Source organism: Hippocampus zosterae, chromosome 21, assembly GCF_025434085.1.
Source record: "Hippocampus zosterae strain Florida chromosome 21, ASM2543408v3, whole genome shotgun sequence".
NCBI classification, from domain to species: domain Eukaryota; kingdom Metazoa; phylum Chordata; class Actinopteri; order Syngnathiformes; family Syngnathidae; genus Hippocampus; species Hippocampus zosterae.
The window spans coordinates 1,983,215-2,001,392 of record NC_067471.1 but is presented as its reverse complement, the minus strand read 5'-3'; the positions used below and the strand labels follow the sequence as shown (position 1 = coordinate 2,001,392).

The window sequence follows — 18,178 nt, the reverse complement described above, 5'->3', positions numbered from 1 at the left end:
AAGACCCAAATACAGCGTTTGAAGTATTTCAGTCTACCATAATCTTCTTATATGATAAACATTTTCCATTAACTAAAGTTTCCAAAAAGTATAAAGACCCAAGTAAGCCATGGATAACAAAAGGCATAGAAAACGCATGTAAAAAGAAAAACAATTTATATAAATTGTTTTTAAAATTCAGAACTGAAGAAGCAGAAAAAAAATATAAGACCTATAAAAATAAATTAGTAAATATTATAAGAACCAGTAAAAGAGATCATTATCATGCACTATTAGAGCAGAATAAAGGTAACACACAAGAAATATGGAAAATACTTAACCAAGTAATCAGAAATAGTCCTAAAAAAATGGATTATCCAGAGTATTTTATCAAAGGCAAAAATACTATTTTGGAAAAAACTGCAGAAATAGCAACTGAATTTAATGAGTATTTTGTCAACATCGGCAGTAACCTAGCAAAACAAATTCCTGATCCAACAGACCTGTTTGAAGTGGATAGATACGGAGAAAAAAACTCCTCCACGATGTTCCTTACTGCAGTAAAACAAGAAGAAGTATCAAATATTATAAAAACTTTTAAAAATAAAAAGTCAACTGATTGCTTTAATATTGATATGACAATAATCAAGCAGATTATAGAATATGTAGTGCGACCTTTCACACACATATGCAACCTGTCATTCAAAGCTGGTATCTTTCCATCAAAAATGAAAATTGCTAAAGTTATTCCAATCTATAAAAGTGGAGAAAAACATCTGTTTACAAATTATAGACCAATATCACTACTACCACAATTTTCAAAAATATTAGAAAAACTATTTTCTCGCAGACTTGATAGTTTTATACAAAAGCATGCGCTGTTAAGTGAGAATCAATATGGCTTCAGGGAAAAACGGACCACCTCAATGGCAGTTATGGAGTTTGTGGAAGCAATAACCACTAATATAGACAACAAAGAATTTACTGTTGGGGTTTTCCTAGATCTAAAAAAAGCTTTTGACACAATAGATCACAGTATATTATTGAAAAAACTAGAAAGATATGGCATTAGAGGTGTAGCTTATAATTGGATAAAAAGTTATTTAGAAAACAGATATCAGTACGTGCAACTCAACAATAAAAAAACGAATCAACTGAAAATCACTCACGGAGTACCTCAGGGGTCAGTGCTTGGTCCAAAACTATTCATCTTATATATAAATGATATCTGCAAGGTCTCAAAACTATTTAAATGTGTCCTATTTGCTGATGATACAACTTTCTACTGTTCTGGAATAAATCTGAAACAGCTCCTGACAACCGTAGAAAACGAATTAAACAAATTAAAAAACTGGTTCGACAGAAATAAATTGTCACTTAACCTGAAAAAATCGAAGTCAATTGTTTTTGGCACAAGACCAATCAAACACCAAGCTAAAATTATGGTAAACTCAATTGAAATAGAAAGAGCGTATGAAACCAAGTTTCTCGGATTAGTAATAGACTCAAAACTATGTTGGAAACCACATATCGATAACGTAAAAAGAAAAATAGCCAAGACCGTAGGGATCCTCTACAAAACCAAGGAAGTGCTAAATAAGAGATCCTTGTACACATTATACACTTCATTATTATTACCATACATGACCTACTGTGTGGAAATATGGGGAAATGCCTGCAAAACAAACACACTCCCTATTCTCAAACTACAAAAAAAAGCAATTCGAATTATTAATAGATCAAAATATACGGAACCCACAAATCCACTATTTATTAAATTAAATACGATGAAATTTTATGACCTGGTTGACTTTAAAATCGCCCAATTAATGTACAAAGCACACAATAACCTGCTCTGCCAAAACATTCAGAAGTTTTTTGAAATTCGAGAAAGCAACTATGAATTAAGAGGTACCAACTTATTCAAAAAACTCAAAACAAGAACAAACATCAAGCAAATAAGTGTATCTAGCAAAGGTGTTAATCTGTGGAATAATCTCGAAACGGACCTAAAAATGAGTAAATCGCTTGCTGAGTTCAAAAACAAATTCAAAAAAATAGTACAAACAACCTACACCAATCAGAGTTAAAATGATAAATTCTAAACATTAAATATAATGATAAATCAGAACTAAGTTGATAAATAGAGAAAGGTATTGCAATATCCATTATGAATACAAGAGAAAATTGACACAAGAGTGCCAGGGTGAGGATGTATATAATCCCGATACAAACCAAAAGTTGTGAAAATATCACGGTTAAGGGTAAAGTATGAGCCTTAATGGAGACTTCTTATTACTTTTTCTTTTCTGATTGATATAAAAATGATTTAGTAGATATAAACACATAACGGGGTAGGACTAGATAAGTTTTTTTACTTCATCCTACTCCCTTGAACATAATAACTGTGTTGAATGAAGACTGATTTCTTTCTTTTACTTTTTTATCTACCTTATTTTCTGTCAAATTATTACTGTATATGTTTTATGTTCAATAAACAAACCAAACCAAACCTGTGATGCGGACGTTGTATCGGTCTGTCGTGGTGAAGAAGGAGCTGGGCCAAAGGGCGAAGCTCTCAATTTACCGGTCGATCTACGTTCCAACCCTCATCTATGGTCACGAGCTATGGGTCGTGACCGAAAGAACGAGATCCCGGATGCAAGCGGCCGAAATGAGTTTTCTCCGCTGGGTGTCCGGGCTCTCCCTTAGAGATAAGGTGAGAAGCTCGGTCATCCGGGAGGGGCTCCGAGTCGAGCCGGTTCTCCTCCACATCGAATGGAGCCAGATGAGGTGGGTTGGGCATCTGATTCGGATGCCTCCTGAACGCCTCCCTGGTGAGGTGTTCCGGGCATGTCCCACCGGGAGGAGACCCAGAGGAAGACCCAGGACATGCTGGAGAGACTATGTCACCCAGCTGGCCTGGGAACGCCTCGGGATCCCCCGGGGAGAGCTGGAAGAAGTAGCTAGGGAGAGGGAAGTCTGGGCTTCCCTGCTAAAGCTGTTGCCCCCGCGACCCGGATAAGCGGTAGAAGATGGATGGATGGATGGACCGTACATTTAAGGTTAACTCAACAAACCAAACTGTTAATTTCACCCAAATACAACAGCCAGGGAAAAAGATAACGCAACAACAATCAAAGAGAAACCAAACATGCATCCATCTGTCCATCCATCCATTTCCGATTCGCTTTTTCTCACAAGGGCCATATTTTTTATGACTTTTTTTAAACAAGCGCAAAGGTAAAAATTCAGATTTTACAGGCCTTTTATTTTGAAGTACAATACATGCTGATTTATGTAGCGCTTTCACAAAAGCGGCAGCTATAACAAAGGGCTTAACAAAACAGTTAACATCAAGTAAAATAATAAACACAACACAAAACATAAAACACAGACAGTCGTGCAGTCCTAACCACTTTTCCGTCAGACGCTTTGTTGTTTGAAGCAGCTTGAGATGAAAGAGGAGAGAATCAAAGTGTGCTTTAACCAGTGGATCAGACACGTCATGCTCAAAATGTGCACACGTCGGCTACAAGCTAAGTTTCAAAGTCAACAAGAAGCTGTCGCATCCATTGACGCACAAAGAGATTGGTTCACTTCTTCTGTCCCATGGAAATCCATTTCAATTCCAAGCAGCGACTATCTGTTCCAAATACGCATAGGCCCTCTGCGTCGACGCTCCTCATCCTCAACTTCAGCAGCCATCCATCCATCCACACCACCGCCGACTGTCCAACAGCAACGACATCTACACTGAACAAAAAGGGGCTGTGAAAAATGCTGCCCATTACAGGCGCAAAAAACACAAGCGCCCCAGGTCTGTCGAGCACCAGTCAATGGCGCCGACATTCCTCCCAATCAAAATCTGTGCTGGTACAGGCGTGCTGCCGAAAAGGCGCAACCACCAAGCACAGATACTTCTCCTTTGACGAATGTCGTGGCCAAAAAACCCTGAAAACAGTCCGTATCAGGTCCACACGATGAAACAACAAACAACAAACAAAACAAACAAAAAGACAAAAACAACAAAAAACAAACAAAATAGCAAGGCTCTTGAAGAGCACTTGCCGAAGGCTGCCTACTCGGGCGCCATCTTGGAAAAAAAAGTAACAGTCAGATCATCATGAAAGTACTGTACTGTAGTGATGTGTCGTTCGCGAACGAGGCGGCTCCCAGAGCCGCCTCTTTGAAGTGAACGATGGTAGGAGACCTCCTCATTGGGAGCCGGAAGTGGAGGGTTACACACACACACACACGCGCTCTGCAGTTTAGAGAATGGGGAGGGGTTAGAGAAGAGACACCCATAGCAGCACACTGAGCAGCACGCGAACAAGTCAGACGAGGAGACGAGAGAGCTAGTTAGTGAAAAAAAACAACACGGTGGAAAGTGGAAAGGTGAGAAAATGGATAGGAAACGCAGTGAAATATGGACTCATTTCAATTTAATTGATAGTTCAAAGGCAGCGTGTAGACTGTGCAAGGTTAAAATATCCCATAGATCAGGCTCCACAAATAACCTGCACAGGCACATCAGAAATGTCCACCCATCAGTACAATTTGAAGAGAAAAGACAAGCAAGGGAACCAGCTATTGGTCTCTGGTCGTGGGTTCCAGCTCCGTAGCGACTTTTCGCAGTTAGCTTCCGTGCTAACGTCCGCGGTTAGCTTCCGTGCTAACCAGCTAGCGTTTCGTCCAGCCTCCTCTTCACGTCGCCAATTTCTACACACGCGCTGCCACCGTGTTTCGCTCTGTTCTTTACTTTCAAATGTGGGAAAGCTTCACACGAGAGAAATGTTGACTTTACTGTTGCTGTTGCTGCTCCTTCTTTCCGCTCGGCAATGCGTAGCAACTCACAGACGCTGCACCAATCCGCCTGTCGATCTCTCGCTCCCTCCTGCCCTCACTCGTGAACAAGATACTTAAACTCCTCCACTTGGGGCAAGATCTCCCCCCCGACCCGGAGGGGGCACTCCACCCTTTTCCGACTGAGGACCATGGTTTCAGATTTGGAGGTACTGATTTTCATCCCAACCGCTTCACACTCGGCTGCGAAACGCTCCAGTGAGAGTTGGAGAGCCCTGTTTGAAGGAGCCAACAGCACCACATCATCTGCAAAAAGCAGGGATGCAATACTGAGGCCACCAAAACGGACCCCCTCAACGCTTCGGCTGCGCCTAGAGATTCTGTCCATGAAGGTTATGAACAGAATCGGTGACAAAGGGCAGCCTTGGCGGAGTCCTACCCTCACTGGAAACGATTCCGACTTACTGCCGGCAATGCGAACCAAACTCTGACATCGGTGGTGATCAGTTGACAGCTCCGCCCCTCTCTTCACCCGAGTGTCCAGAACATGCGGCCGCAAATCCGATGATACAACTACGAAGTCGATCATCGAACTGCGGCCTAGGGTGTCCTGGTGCCAAGTGCACATATGGGCACCCTTATGTTTGAACAAGGTGTTCGTTATGGACAATCCGTGACGAGCACAGAAGTCCAATAACAAAACACCACTCGGGTTCTGATCGGGGGGGCCGTTCCTCCCAATCACGCCCCTCCAGGTCTCACTGTCATTGCCCATGTGAGCATTGAAGTCCCCCAGCAGAACAAGGGAGTCCCCAGCAGGAGTACTCTCCAGCAAACCCTCCAAGGACTCCAAAAAGGGTGGGTATGCTGAGCTGCTGTTTGGTGCATATGCACAAACAACAGTCAGGACCCGTCCACCCACCCGAAGGCGGAGGGAGGCAACCCTCTCGTCTACCGGTGTGAACCCCAATGTACAGGCACTGAGCCGTGGGGCAATGAGTATGCCCACACCTGCTCTGCGCCTTTCACCGTGAGCAACTCCAGAGTGGAAGAGAGTCCTGTCGAGAGAACTGGTACCAGAACCCAGGCTGTGTGTGGAGGCAAGTCCGACTATATCTAGTCGGAAATTCTCTGCCTCACACACCAGCTCGGGCTCCTTCCATGCCAGAGAGGTGACATTCCATGTCCCAAGAGCTAGTTTCTGCAGCCGAGGATCGGACCGCCAGGGTCCCCGCCTTTGACTGCCGCCCAGCTCACATTGCACCCGACCCCTTTGGCCCCTCTCATGGGTGGTGAGCCCATAGGAAGGGGGACCCACGTTGCCTCTTCGGGCTGTGCCCGGCCGGGCCCCATGGGTGTAGGCCCGGCCACCAGGCGCTTGTAAACGAGCCCCACCTCCAGGCCTGGCTCCAGAGGGGGGTCCCGGTGACCCGCGTCCGGGCAAGGGAAACTTCGATCTATTTATTTTAATCTTCATCAGGGGTCTTTGAGCCGTGCTTTGTCTGGCCCCTCACCTAGAACCTGTTTGCCATGGGTGACCCTGCCAGGGGCATAAGAGCCCCAGACAACGTAGCTCCTAGGATCATTGGGACACACAAACCCCTCCACCACGGTAAGGTGACGACTCACGGAGGGGAATTTATTAATTCGTCAATTTATTTATTTTGAATGAGGTGACATTTTAGTGATTGATGGAGAGTTCACATTGACTTTATTTTCTGTGTCAACGTTAGAACGCTTCTTGGTGCTATTCTGAGAGAGCTTTCATACTCTCAGTGTGAACTCGTCGCTACCTGAAGAAATTATTTGAAACATTTTTATTTTACAAGACTGTATATATTAAAACTCGCCACCCTAGGAGCAGCTGCTAGTGGCACCCTTCTATTAAGTTGTCAAGGGAAAGTGTGTCAATTTATCAAATCTATTTGAGTTAGGGTGCACTACTTCAGGTCACAGTGAGATTGGCAACAGCAGACTCTAGTTAGAGTCAAGGGGAAACCTCCAACAGGAAGAAAACACACTGAGTTTTTTACAAGAAATATATTGAGTAAATATTTACAATAGGAGTAGATGGGAAACTGAACTAAATACCGTACACTCATCTGAACCAGAATACAAAAAGATGAACAAAGAAAAAAACATACATTAAATTGTTATCAGTTCTTATCAGTTGTTTTAGTATCAGATCTGACCCATGAAAAAAAACGACTGAGATCTCAGATTTTAAAAAATGCTGGTTTCGTCAGAAAAAAAAGGAAATTCTTTCAACTGTCCTACCATCCTCCAGGGGACGGGTGGCTTTGAAGTCCAAGATTTAAAACTACTTTCAAGCTCATAAACGGAATGGTTTCTTCATATCAAAACTCCAGTATTAGAAATCCAAACCACTCACGTGCATGCATACATTTGGTGTCTTTTATTTTGAAGGTGGTAAACAGTGCTTTGTGTTGGCAGCTTTCCGTATTGCACAGTGTTCACGATCGCTGTTTTGTCCGCAGTCCAGGATTGATGAGCAAGGAGGGATCGACACTCTTGACTAAATTCTCCTGAGTTTGTTGTTAAGATGTTCAAACCTCCACTCGGGACGTCCACCGTCATCTCGCTGGACCAAAACATCTTTCGTTGAAGTTTCGTGCCCGATTAAAGTCGTCTCGGTGAACATTGGTGTTTCTCGGCCTAGTTTAGCTTCGGTTAGCTTGCTCGTCGCAAACAAAGAGGCGCTCGTGCTCAACACATCGCTCTGCAGAAATCGTAAACGTAAAATTGTTATTGTAATTTCAGTGTGAGCAATGTGCTCAAGGACATCAGAATACGAGGAGGAACTTTGTGGAGAAAAAGAGGACCACAAGGGACAACGTCAACTGCTGGACGCCATTGGCAGGATTCAGCCAAGAGTTCTTCACAGATTAGGTTTGGTCACAACGTTCGTTTCACTTGGCTTGTACTCTTTTTAAAAGCCTTTAAATGCTGTCCTGTCTTTCTTGTACGAAGTGAGTGTGTGCGTATATATATATATATATTGTTGAGGAATGGGAGCTGTCAATTTGCTCTTGGCCCTTCCTTGGTTACAGATTCTTTTATCTCTCTATAAGGTGGAAGAAGACCCAACACTACGTAGTCTTTTCTTCAGTTTATCACAGCGCAACACGAATCGATTCGGGCTCCTGTGAGTCTCAGATTTCATCAGGAAGCCCCGAGCAACTTCAGTCACACGTACATATAGGCATAGTATGTTACTTATGTTAATTAGGGGCGGGCAGTCCTTTCCCTTATGTAAAAATCTGAAACAAAGAAAGTCAAGCAAAGTTCAATGTTGGCATTTTGACAAAGTGCAGACCATATCTGCTGGTTCACAAACCTTGAGACTAGGTTTACTCCTCGAAGGCACTTGACAGCCTTCAGGGACTTCTACGATGTGGGAGGCGGAAAGAAGATAGCCAGGGGGCTGTTAATCACTCAAGGGGAATTAGGGCCCCAACTTCACCCTACACTCTTTGTTTTAAGTACAAGCAAATGTTCAGGACCGAGACTAGTGTCAATAGTTCTCATAGCAAGATGAAATTCATCAACAATGTTCTACTACTACTTCTAGCGGAATAATTCCGTAACAATATATATTAATTCATTCATTTTCCGAACCGCTTTTATCCTCACTAGGGTCGCGGGGGTGCTGGAGCCTATCCCAGCTGTCTTTGGGCAGTAGGCGGGGGACACCCTGAACTGGTTGCCAGCCAATCGCAGGGCACACATTGACGAACAACCATTCGCGCTCACACTCACACCTAGGGACAATTTTGAGTGTTCAATCAGCCTGCCATGCATGTTTTTGGAATGTGGGAGGAAACCGGAGTGCCTGGAGAAAACCCACGCAGGCCCGGGGAGAACATGTAAACACCACACAGGGAGACCGGAGCCGGAATCGAACCCACGACCTCAGCACTGTGAGGTCAACGCGCTAACCACTGGACCACTGGGCCGCCCATTATATATATATATATATATATATATATATATATATATATATATATATATATATATATATATATATATTAGAGCTGTCAGTTTAGCGCGTTTTTATTGTCATTAATTTAAAAGAATTTCAACGGGATTAAATTTTTTCTCGCGAGATTAACGCGGCACACGTCGCAAGCGGATGTTACATTGCTCTATAAATACACCAGAAACAAAACAACAAGGGCGCTGCAGAAGTCCACGCCCATGTCTGTTTTGCCAGCCACAGCAGCGCGAGACACCGAAAACGGATACTTAAAGAGTTTATGAATGGGAAGTTTACCTTTAAATAGTTGCCATATTGCTCCACTGACAAGACCAAAGTTATCTGTTCTTCTCTCTCTCTATATCTTTATTTGTCCCACACTGGGGAAATTTGCAGTCTGCAGCAGCAAAATTAGGGGTGGGGGGAACAAAATGTTTCAGAAAAGAACTGTACACAGTTCAATATAAGTGTTATATAAGATATAGCATTAGCAATATATTTGTAGAATAAATGTGATAAATTAGCAATAGTATAGAAAACACTCCATAAGGTGGTTGTGCTATTTAAAGTGGTTACAGGTTTCCATGTATGTTTATTCAGCAGCCTGACAGCAGTCAGTAGGCATCAGCGGCGGCATCTGTCCTTCTTGCAGCGCGGGTGTAGCAGTCTCTGGCTGAAGGAGCTACGCAGTGCTGTCAGGGCGGGCTGGAGGGTGTGGGAGGGACTGTCCATCATAGCTTTTAGCTTAGGGAGCATCCTCCTGTTGCCCACCTCCTCCAGCCGCTCCCGTCGGTTGAATTTTGCGATAGAACAGAAAGGTGCTAATACCAAACAGCCGCATACCTGTTATCAGAAGGCCGATAATGTAGTCTTCCACATCCTCAACGGACATTATTGACAGGCATACTGGTATATTAAAATATTTTGTGATGTTTTCTTTAATCAATGTATTGCTTCTCAGTGAAAAAACTGCTTTGAGATGATTGCATGACTTGGTGACTTGCTTGCCTAAGCAATTTCAGAGATGGACTCTGGAGCCTGCCCTGACGACTTCATAGTCTGCTTTGTTTGAATTGTCAAAACTTGATTGAGATCAATGCCACTTGATTAAACAATAAACAGTGTGGCGTAGGGAGGGATGAGAATGGCCACTCACCTCTCCCGATGCACACACTTTAAAGGATAAAAGGAGGGGAGCGATGCTCCTCAGCAGAGTCCGCTGTGGGTCAAAGTACGAGACGCCCAGCTCGTATTGAAGCTCACTCTGCTGAGGGTGTTGGCTCTCCACCCTACTGGCACACGGTAAGAGTTCTTTAGCTTCATACAACTTGTTTGAACTGTGTTATCATTTCTGTGTGGGACCAATAAAGTACCTATTGTTGGTAGCCAGAAGTGTCTTGTCGTTATTTCTGAGTGCCTATCTCCGACGATCCTTTATAAAACTTGATATTCATTCAAATTGAGTATCAGAAGTGTTTCAAAACATTTTTGGCGTTGTCGGCAGGATCACTGGAGAATACATTCAGAAATGGCTTGTTGTTTTGTTAGAAAAATGGCTTGTTGTTTTGTTAGAAAAACTGTGAAAGGAGAGGAAGTGTCTCCTAAGGAGGATTGTGTTTCCAGATGGGAAAGCAATGAGTTTAGGGAAATAGGGAAACTCCTTAGACGGTACGGGGGACGCCCCAAGCCGTGGATGGGAGCATTTCCTTCGGCTTCTCCACCGCTGATTAAGGATATACTCAGCAAGGTGGAGATAAAAGAGAAAGCCCCGCTAAAGGGGATTCGTGAGATGTTGTGGATTTGTGCTGAAGCTTGGAAAGAAAGCTCAAAGGCTTTGGATAAAGAATGTGCTTCAGAGTTATTAAAAGATAAAAAGATAACTGAATTAGAGGAAAAAATTAAAACGCTTGAATCAGACAGAGAAAAAGCGCAAGGAATGTTAGAAAAATCAGTTTCTTACATTTCTCAATTGGTACGAGAAAAAGGTAACAAAAAACCACGCCAAGCTCACCCGAAAAAGGTCCGCTCTTTTACCATGGAGTTGCCCGAGAGTTGGGAACCAGAAGGGTGGAGCGGAGACTTGTGGGGAGATGGCGATGGAGAAATGACATACGGCTGCGAGATGAAACCTCAGCAGTTGTATCCAAATTTGAACCATGTAAAAATACAACCCATCACCCGCAGGCGGGAAGAGAAACGGGTTGTTCCTCCTATATTTCAGGAAGAAAGAGATGCAAATGGTGTGGTGATAGTGGATGGGGAAGGAAACCCCATTATGCGAGCAACTCCGCAGCCACAGCCCCCACCACAAATAACAGTAACAATGGAGGATTTTTCACAAGAAGAAATTGCTCATTTGACAACAAAATATAGACAAAAACAGGGAGAACCTACTGACGCCTGGATAAGGCGAATGTTTGAAGAAGGAGCAGATTCTGTAGAGCTTGATGCAGGGGACTATTTGCGCTTCGGTGGCCTTAACAATGACTCGCGCTTGAACACTGAATATCGAGCATTGGGCCGAGAATTGCGAGACGCAGACCGAATGACACTGTTTACTCTGTATGCAATGGCTGCGCAGGCGGTGTATCCCACTTGGCATGACTGGCCTGAGGTCAAAGGCCAATGGTCAACTATGCGTGATGCGATACATCGTATGGGAAGATTGTGCACTCGCGAAGCCATCTCACGGGCAGGCCATGCTTTTATTGATGACTCACCCATACCAAAAGTGGTGCGAGATGCAATGATTAGAGACGCCCCTTCTCATTATAGATCAGCAGTACTTACCATCTTGCTAGGAGCAGCTGAGAACAGTTTCAGTGATGTTAAAACGCGCCTAATGGAATTGGCGACTTTGGGAGACTGGGGAGACGCAACGCGCACTCCCCGACCTGAATCAAAGAATTATAGGTCAGAAAAAGAGGAGAAAAAGGCAAACTCAAAGTCATCTGAAGGGGGAGGGAACCGACGGGAAATGTGGAGGGCACTGATAGCAGCGGGAGTCCCGGCAGACGAAATTGACGGGCTACCCACTAGTGCCCTAGCCGCGAAATGTAAACAACGCGGATTGAAAGTCAGTTGTTTGAGTATGGGAACCAACAAAAATGAAAGAAAATCAGACATTGCACAACTAGCGATTCTCTTAAAAGAAATGGTATCGCCGGGAGTGCAGCCAACAGCCCCTCCCCTTGACAGAGAGGAAGAGGATGAGGAAGAAAGTACAGACTCAGATGAAGACATGCTGGTTGACGTAAGAGGCCCCAGCTATGTCGCAGCAGTAAAGAAAGGGCGGGCAAAGCCCAAAAGCAAGGGAAAGAATAAGGACAGGAAATCACGAACTTTTGATCTCCTCAGCTAGGATGAAGGCCAAACTCAGTCAACCAGCCAGAGTCAAATCGTCCACCGTTGGTCAGTAGGGGATATCCGACCCCACGTCCAACTTGAAATTTATTGGAACAATTCGGTACAAAAAGTAATGGCACTGGTTGACACAGGAGCGGAGGCCTCATTGATTTATGGAAACCCTGACAAAATGAAGGGTGAAATAATTCCTTTAAGGGGATTGGGAGGACAAGTGGTGAAAGGAAAAGCAGTTGTCCTCCCATTAAAAATCGGAAAGATGCCGATACAAAAATTTGAGGTCGTTGTGACACCTATCCCAGAGTGGATAGTTGGAATGAACATTCTGGCTGGAATGACTTTGCATTTGAAAATGGGAAAATTCCAATTCGGAACAGTAACAGAAACTGAAATACGAACGATTTTGGTAGGAAAGGTAAAAATGGCACCATTTCCCATACCTGAAGCCACAGAAACAGTCTCCCTTAAACAATATCGAATTCCGGGGGGACAAGAAGAGATCACTGCTACCATCAAAGAATATTTGGAAGCAGGTGTGCTGAAGCCGGTGACCACAAAGTGGAACAACCCCTTGTGGCCGGTAAGGAAATCAGACAATACATGGCGAATGACCGTTGATTACCGACGATTGAACAAAATGACACCAGCCTTGACTTCTGCTGTACCAGATGCTGTCAGCATAATCGAAAGGGTGCAGCATCACAGTGGAACTTGGTATGGAGTGATTGATTTGGCTAACGCCTTCTTCACCATACCGATTCCTGAGAACAGAATGGAGCAGTTTGCTTTCACGTGGGAAGGGAGACAGTATACTTTTACTCGTCTACCTCAGGGGTATTTGCACAGTCCGACCATATGCCACAGGATTGTGGCTGAACACTTGGCGGAACTGCCGGTACCCAGACACTTGTTGGTGTCACATTACATCGATGATATCATGGTGCAAGGAAACTCGGAGCAGGAAGTGAAAGAGTGGTTAAACAAAATTGTGCAACACATGAAAGATCACGGGTGGGAAATTAACCCGGCAAAAATTCAAGGACCCGCCCAAACTGTCAAATTTTTGGGCGTAATCTGGAATAAAGGTGAAAGAGAAATCACCGAAAAAGCTAAAGAAAAAGTAGCGAACTTCCCAGTCCCACATAACAAAAAGGATGCCCAAAAATACATCGGCTTGTTTGGATTTTGGAGACACCACATTCCTCATTTGGGACAAATCCTCCAGCCTTTGTACAAATGCACTCGAAAGAAAGAAAATTTTGAGTGGGGACCTGAACAACAGGCATCCTTCGAATTAGCTAAAGAGGCCATTCAACAGGCCGTCTCTTTAGGGAAAATGCAATCGGGCCCTGTAGAATTACAGGTGTCAGCCCTGAATGACTATGCTAACTGGAGTCTGTGGCAAATGCAGAACAGAACCAGAAAACCTTTGGGATTCTGGTCCAGGAAATTAACAGACGCCGGAGTGAGATACACTCCCTTTGAAAAACAACTGCTTGCCTGTTATTGGGCCTTGGTGGAGACTGAGGCACAGACGGTCGGTCATGAAGTAATGATGAGGACTCACATTCCTTTATTGACATGGGTAATGAGCAATCCTACCACTCATAGGATAGGAACAGCACAGGAAGCTAGCGTCATTAAATGGAAATGGTACATTTCAGAGCGAGTGAAACCAGGGTTGAAAGGTGTGTCAATGCTACACGAACAGGTTGCGGAAGTCCCGGAACAGGATGAAGTTCCTTTTGAGGTGAAACCTCTGGAGGAATCGCCGGTGAAAGCCGGAAGGAGGTGGGATGAGTTGACAGATGACGAAAAACAAAATGTTTGGTTTACTGACGGCTCTTGTCAGTATCATGCCGGAAAACGGAAATGGAAAGCAGGAGCATTCAATCCCCATGTGGGACAATCCATAGAAGAAATGGGAGAGGGAAAAAGCAGTCAGTGGGCAGAATTGAAAGCTGTACACATGGTAATAATGCAGAGTGGACCCATGGGAGTCCACCTGTATTCTGATTCATGGTCAGTGGTTCAGGGATTGTTGACTTGGATGCCTACATGGCATGCTACCAATTGGATGATACATAAAAAGGAGGTGTGGGGGAAAGACCTGTGGGCACAGATTTGGGAGAAAGCAAAAGAAATTCCCATTACTGTATCACATGTCGATGCACACACCAACAGAACAGACGCGGAAGCATTGTACAATCAAGCAGCTGACACACTGGTAAAAATCATGACAAACAAAAGAGAATCAAGTCCGGGCCTTGCAAGGTGGGCACACTATAAGGCCGGACATTGGGGAATTCAGGGAACCATTCAATGGGCGCGTGATCGCGGAATTGATTTAAAATTAGACGACGTGAAAACAGCAATCATGGATTGCGAGGAATGCCAGCATCAAAAACGAGGTGTTCCACAACATATGCAGGGACAACTGCATAGAGGAAAGAGTTCAGGACAAATTTGGCAAATCGATTTCGTTGGACCAATGCCACTTTCCCGGGGATGTCGATATGCCTGCACTGCAGTGGATACGTTCTCTGGAGTGCTGGTGGTACACCCCTGCAAACTGGCTAATCAGAAAAGTACTCTCAAATGTCTAAATTTGATCAAAGGATACTATGGAACACCTCTCCAAATTCAATCAGACAATGGAACACATTTCACTGGGAATGTGGTGAAAGAATGGACAAAAGAAAATCATGTGGAATGGATTTACCATATTCCATACCATCCACAAGCAGCCGGATTGATTGAAAGAATGAACGGCTTGCTGAAAGAAACGCTTCGGAAAAACGCTTCAGATCGAACTTTGAATAAATGGAGGGACTATTTGGAATTGTCCGTGGGACAATTGAACAACCGACCTGTGGGGTCAGGGGTGACTCCTTTGATTCGAATGATTTCAAATCAAGAACCTGTAATGGTCACAGAAAGTATTAAAATGTGGAAAATTGACCCAGAGGCTGAAATTCCCGTCAGAGCCACGCCTGGCTCTGCCGGACTTGACTTGCGAACTTTGGCACCTGTAACACTCCTCCCTCATGGAATTCAAATTGTTAAAACAGGGTTGGGTCTGCAGTGCCCGAAAGGCACGTACGGTCACATCCTTCCTCGGAGTGGCCTGTCACTGAAAGGCCTGACCGTCCAGGCAGGAGTGATAGATGCAGACTATCAAGGAGAACTGGGAGTAGTGTGCAAACTACTCTCAGACCAATCCTTGGTCTTGGAAAAAGGAGCTAAAATAGCACAATTGGTCATCAAACCATGCAATATGACTTCAGTACAGGAAATTCCCAGACCTGTACTTCAAACCAGTCGAGGTGATGGAGGGTTTGGATCAACAGACAAACCAGGAGCCAAAGTTTGGGTAAAACAACCGAACGGACCTCCCAGGGCTGCGGAAATTATAGCCCAGGGAACTGACGCAACGGTCAGCGTTCTATACCAAGGAGAAGAAAAGTGGGTAAATGTACCCATAAACAAATGCTATATGCGAGAGAACTAATCATGTTTTTTCTTGTTGTTTAGCGTTTAACCGAATTTGTTACAGCTTGGAGAATTGATGCCTTGGTGGGAGATGCTGATCGGGGGACCTGCTAAAACCGGACGAGACAATGGACCTCATTGGGCGCCGCGACACTGGAGGTGTCGTCTGCTGGGTCATCTGCCTCCTTGCCGTTGGTGCTATGGTCCAGCCCTCCTGGGGGATGACCGAGGGTCAAACCTGCAGGAGGGGACCTGAACGATATACATCCCTTTCGGCGAACATGGTAAACATCACCTGTAATCAGCCGATAGTGATGTGCGACCCCGACATCCTTGAAGTGATCAAGGGAAGCGTGGTGACAGTCACCGCTCTGGACACGTCATGTAAACTGAATGCCACGGTGTTCTTTCATGATGGGGACTGGTACTACGATGAAAAAGCCGAATGCGACCCTAATCATCAGGGATCAAACTGGACAATAGTGGCGGATGAAGACTTCATCATCGGAGACAGCGAACCTATTGGGCACAATACCCGTGGGTATCCGGTGAAAGTGATTCCTCGAAAGCTACCGCCGACCATAACTTTGACACACTTGTCCCCCATTTTGGATACCTGCACACACCTTGCACAGGCAACAATCGAAACGAGAGTGTTTTGGACAATCCACTTTCCCCCGATTCCGAAGTGTGGACGAAAGAAAAGAGCGTGGTATGACACCTTGTTAGGGGGAACGGGGACTGTATTGGGATTTGCAAACGCGGCTGATAACGAAGTGACTAGAACAATGTTGTCTAACACCGGGGAACACTCTGCTAGAGCATTACATCAAGTGGGGGTTTGGCTTCCCACTTCTTTGGTGGGGCAAAAAGAAAACGCGGAATTATGGAAAACAGTGTTTAATTGGGAAATCAACCTATGGGGAGAGGCACAAAACGTGCTGCAGAATTTGACTAAACAAAGCAGTTGGACGGTATGCAGCATTCAAACCCTACATGCTACGGCACAAAAATAATCTTTTTTGAGAGTGGTAACTTCAGGGAATTTTCGAGAGTGGCGTAAGATCTAGAATATAACCGATTCCCTGTGGCTTAAATTACATCCAGAATACACCAAAAGTGACCGAACGAAGTGTACAGGGTATTGGACCCAGTATAAAGTGGCCACGATGAAAACGGTGTGTAAATACCAAGTTTTACCCGTCATAACACGGGATAGCTACTGGTTTCTCCATATGGATGGAGACTGGTTTGAACCAAAAACGAACATGACCTTTAAATCAAATTTGTGCGACATGACAGATCAAGGGATGGCTTGTAGACTGCAACATGCGTATTCGAACCCGTGTTTAACCGACTCAGAGGCCGTACTTTGCGACTGGACAAGGGAGCCAATCAGAGAGATGATGTGGCAGGTTAGACCGCACACTCTCTGTGTGGCTACAACTCGAAATAACTCGCAGGTACCTTCGGTTCCTTTTGTAGGATGCCTTGGTAATGTACACATATGGCACTGGGGTAACATGACGTATCGTTTGACCAATTACACAGAGTCCCGTAGATTAACTACGGTGCAGTGGGAAGTGCTTCACTCCCCTTGGAAAGTGTCTCTGGAACGTTTCAAATGCGCATTGGAAAGTTCTACGGACATACAAAACCTCATTAAGTCACATACGTCTAACATCTCCAGTCTCATGGTGTCGACCATGGTGGTAAAGGGGAGAGTAGTGCATGCTGCTAAAATGGTACAGCAGGCTTCGGCTAATCATTGGTGGGATATTTTTACGGGAATGTCTTCAACCGCGCGTACCGTTTTTGTGCCGCCCTTGATCATTGCGCTAATTGCTATATGCTTGCTAACACTGTGTAGTGTAGGATCTTGTTTTTATGTACGAAGAATTCGGAAAGAACTTAATCGGAAAATAAAACAAGTATCATATTATTGAATGAAAATGAAAATCACAATGTTATTGGAGGAGTGAAGTGCTAAGAATGACTTGGCCCGAAGAACTAATTGATTGTTTTTATTGTTATATAAATTGATTAAGGTAAACACCAAGAGTGGAATGGTATATTAAAATATTTTGTGATGTTTTCTTTAATCAATGTATTGCTTCTCAGTGAAAAAACTGCTTTGAGATGATTGCATGACTTGGTGACTTGCTTGCCTAAGCAATTTCAGAGATGGACTCTGGAGCCTGCCCTGACGACTTCATAGTCTGCTTTGTTTGAATTGTCAAAACTTGATTGAGATCAATGCCACTTGATTAAACAATAAACAGTGTGGCGTAGGGAGGGATGAGAATGGCCACTCACCTCTCCCGATGCACACACTTTAAAGGATAAAAGGAGGGGAGCGATGCTCCTCAGCAGAGTCCGCTGTGGGTCAAAGTACGAGACGCCCAGCTCGTATTGAAGCTCACTCTGCTGAGGGTGTTGGCTCTCCACCCTACTGGCACACGGTAAGAGTTCTTTAGCTTCGTACAACTTGTTTGAACTGTGTTATCATTTCTGTGTGGGACCAATAAAGTGCCTATTGTT

The 18,178-nt window shown here is 44.4% G+C and overlaps 2 protein-coding genes and 1 long non-coding RNA gene across 5 annotated transcripts in view; 2 read left to right on the top strand and 1 right to left on the bottom strand.

The window, feature by feature from the left end:
• The window catches only part of LOC127593748 (uncharacterized), a 55,084-nt gene that overhangs the window by 19,916 nt on the left and 16,990 nt on the right, over positions 1 to 18,178 (bottom strand). The gene's annotated exons all lie outside the window — the stretch shown is intronic.
• The window catches only part of LOC127593745 (gastrula zinc finger protein XlCGF57.1-like), a 34,334-nt gene continuing 23,373 nt past the window's right edge, over positions 7,218 to 18,178 (top strand). Inside the window, exons 1-2 of one of the 3 annotated variants that reach the window (XM_052055398.1) lie at positions 7,218 to 7,475; positions 7,567 to 7,695. In XM_052055398.1, coding sequence (XP_051911358.1) covers positions 7,575 to 7,695 — 121 coding nt within the window. In that variant the 5' untranslated portion in view covers positions 7,218 to 7,475; positions 7,567 to 7,574. The remainder of the gene's footprint in view (positions 7,476 to 7,566; positions 7,696 to 18,178) is intronic. The other 2 variants (XM_052055396.1, XM_052055399.1) reach the window with 2 other exon arrangements.
• On the top strand, positions 10,020 to 16,286 carry LOC127593780 (uncharacterized). The gene is made up of 2 exons (XR_007960507.1): positions 10,020 to 10,084; positions 15,702 to 16,286. It is a non-coding gene; the product is annotated as an uncharacterized LOC127593780 (long non-coding RNA).